The 2,744-nt window shown below is 50.6% G+C and overlaps 1 protein-coding gene across 3 annotated transcripts in view; it reads right to left on the bottom strand.

The window, feature by feature from the left end:
- The window catches only part of LOC113218186 (secretin receptor-like), a 100,762-nt gene extending 99,915 nt beyond the window's left edge, over positions 1 to 847 (bottom strand). For all 3 annotated transcript variants that reach the window (XM_052270516.1, XM_052270511.1, XM_052270512.1), the window contains exon 1: positions 470 to 847. In XM_052270516.1, coding sequence (XP_052126476.1) covers positions 470 to 484 — 15 coding nt within the window. In that variant the 5' untranslated portion in view covers positions 485 to 847. The remainder of the gene's footprint in view (positions 1 to 469) is intronic.
- Positions 848 to 2,744: the final 1,897 nt, after the last annotated feature.

Genomic DNA, 2,744 nt, shown 5'->3' with positions numbered 1-2,744 from the left:
TCTCTGCAAAGAAAATATTTTCTTGTGGTGGACAAGTTTGCAAGCCCATTCACTAATGCTTTTATCCGCACGCCCTACACTTCACTAAAACACACACAGCCATGCTATATAGGTTGCCGACATCCCGTCCACGGCCCCAGCGAGGGGGGAGGGCCACTTGCAGAGGCTGAATCTGAGGCCGATGTCTCCGGTTTCGTTGCTCCGACGCCCCGCCGAGCTCACCTCTCTCCCTCCGAGCCTAACGCCCTGCATCTCATATGAACGCCCCTTACCAGGCCCTCCTCTCCCCTCTCCGCAGTAGAGTGCCAGCTTCTCGGGGAAAACAATTTACGCGGCGATATTAATTTAATTTGAAAAGAAACAAGAAAGCATTTTAGACCAATGGAGAGGGTGACACTATACATTTGAAACAATGGGCGGAAATTAATGTTACAACTGTAAGAGGCATAGGCTAAATCACGATGCTCACCATGATGACTGTCATCGGCGAAGCACCGGCGCCTTCGCTGTTAATGAGGGCACTCCCCGTCGCTGGGACGATCACTCAGTGAGACCGCCAGTCGTCAGTCGGGCACTATGTCACTCTGCCGGCCACGGCCATCGCACCGAAGCATCACAACAACGACCGTCAGTTCCTGCCGCAGTCTGTGCCGTGCTGGTCACCGAGGGTGCTCGCCGACGCCAGGACCACCACCCCGGGGCTCGCATCCCGCTCAACGACACTACAACCACCCGCTACCAGCAGCACGTCAAGCACGACAAGCACGTCACCCGCAAGAACGCCGGCAAAGGATACACTCGCGCACGACCGGGCTCTGCGCCGCGCCAAGAGCGACTGGCCGATAGCTCTCCGGGCCGGCGGCGCGCCCCCTCCCCCCTCCTCTCTCCTCCCCGGCGAGACGGGGGCGGGGAGCGGCGGCAGCGCCAGCAGCGACCCCCGGGGGTGCGACTACGGGGGTGCGTCAGCCTCCTCACTCTCAATTATTCTTCTGCGTAAGTCACACCCTCACACCCTCACACACACACAACACGCACCGGCGATGTACAAAATAACAAGCAACTATTTTTCAACGTCATACATCTGCCTGAGACTTACTATGTACATACTTTTCATACACGTGGAGACCGGGGTGAAAAACAGCGTCACATATTCAATACCAAACAACGTTATATTTTCGTCAAACCATTAAAGTGTTGAATAATCTTGATTAATGTTCACATACGAGTGGAGCCGAACACACTAAAATCTTCTGAACAATTTTATCAATAGCTTACTGAGTTCTGCTGTAAATATGCTCCACTTACGCGTTTTTTTAAAACGTCAGTGTAAAGACATTTTTTATACTGGGGCATTAAAAATGCGAAAAGACAGCATGCTTACAGAAGTCATAAGCTATGAACAAAAATAATGATGAGGTCATAGTGTGACAAGCTGGGAGCGTGTATGCGATTGTGGTTGTGCGTGTTTTCCTCCTGCCAGCAGATGGCTGGAAACGCGATAGCCTTCTCCACACAAAGGCCCACGTCCACGAAAATCGTGACGCTCAATTTTTCGCGCCAACCATTTTTGTTTTCCCGCTGTTTAAAGGTGCGCGGCTGCGCGCCACTGGCCCCGTCCGAGAGCGACGCGTCGGACGCGCTAGCGAGAAACAGAGCGGAGGCGGGGCGGCCAGCTGTTTGAATATTCCCCTCGGGGAGTCCCATTAAGATGCACCAAGACAGGATCGCCTCGACGGCGTCGCCCACGACCAGGCGGACCAACGGCCAGAGCAAAACTTACTACTTGGGAGCAGCTTTGTCATGGCAGGTGCGGTAAAGCAGCTCTACAAGTAGGGGGGGAAGACTTACACTTCATCTTTTTGGCAAGAAAGTCATGCTGTAAAAAAAAAGAAAACGACTGTATTCAAAACTGAACCTAACAAATGCTGAGCGTGTTTAATGTAGTGCAACAGATTGACACTTTGACTGGATAAATAGACCGAATAGCACGAGGTCCAGCAACCAGGTGTTTCAGAGATTCGCAGGCATACGTTATATCGTAGCGGTGTTGTTTCAAAAGATATAGTGAAGCCTGTTACGCCAGGTCTGCCTAGCAAACATCTAGCCAAAATTGTGTAAGGTGCGAAGATACGCGTCGCAGAACTTATAAACGGTGCAAACAATGTCTGAGTTTTTGAGAGTAAGGGAAAAATTTGAGAAAGTCTCCTCAAAATATTTCCCTAATGGTCAAGAGGTTTTCTAAAAAAATCCGACGAATTTTTCTCATATATATTCGAGTTACTCAAAGTTTTCCTATTTGAATCGAAAAATCAGACATTGATTTACTGTGTTCTGGCTGCGGTGAAGTTCACCCCAGGATCAAAGATTCAAATATCAGCCACACCTGGCCGATGCCAAAGTTTGCGGAACGTTTATAGGGTTTATCTATTGGCAGCTGCAGCTTGGGTAGAGATTGACTGCCAAAACAAATAATCCTTCTTATCGCTTAGCGACTCCCGGCGCCCTTTCCACGGATATCAGGGATATACGAGACTCAGTTAGTCTCAGTCTCAGTCTCCCTCTCTCTCTCTCTCTCTCTCTCTCTCTCTCTCTCTCTCTCTCGGCGACTGACCGTGCAGGCATAATCCGGAGCGCAAATGCTCGCAACAGAATTCAATACATTTCGTCACCCACGCACCCAAAGATTACGCAAAACCAGACATCACTCAACTAACGCCACGCGGACGCCGGCTCACCGACGACGC

The sequence above is a fragment of the Frankliniella occidentalis genome, unplaced genomic scaffold, assembly GCF_000697945.3.
Source record: "Frankliniella occidentalis isolate FOCC.00 unplaced genomic scaffold, Focc_3.1 Scaffold6, whole genome shotgun sequence".
Taxonomy (NCBI): Eukaryota; Metazoa; Arthropoda; class Insecta; order Thysanoptera; family Thripidae; genus Frankliniella; species Frankliniella occidentalis.
The sequence above is the reverse complement of the archived record's forward strand: the minus strand, read 5'-3'. Positions and strand labels throughout refer to the sequence as shown.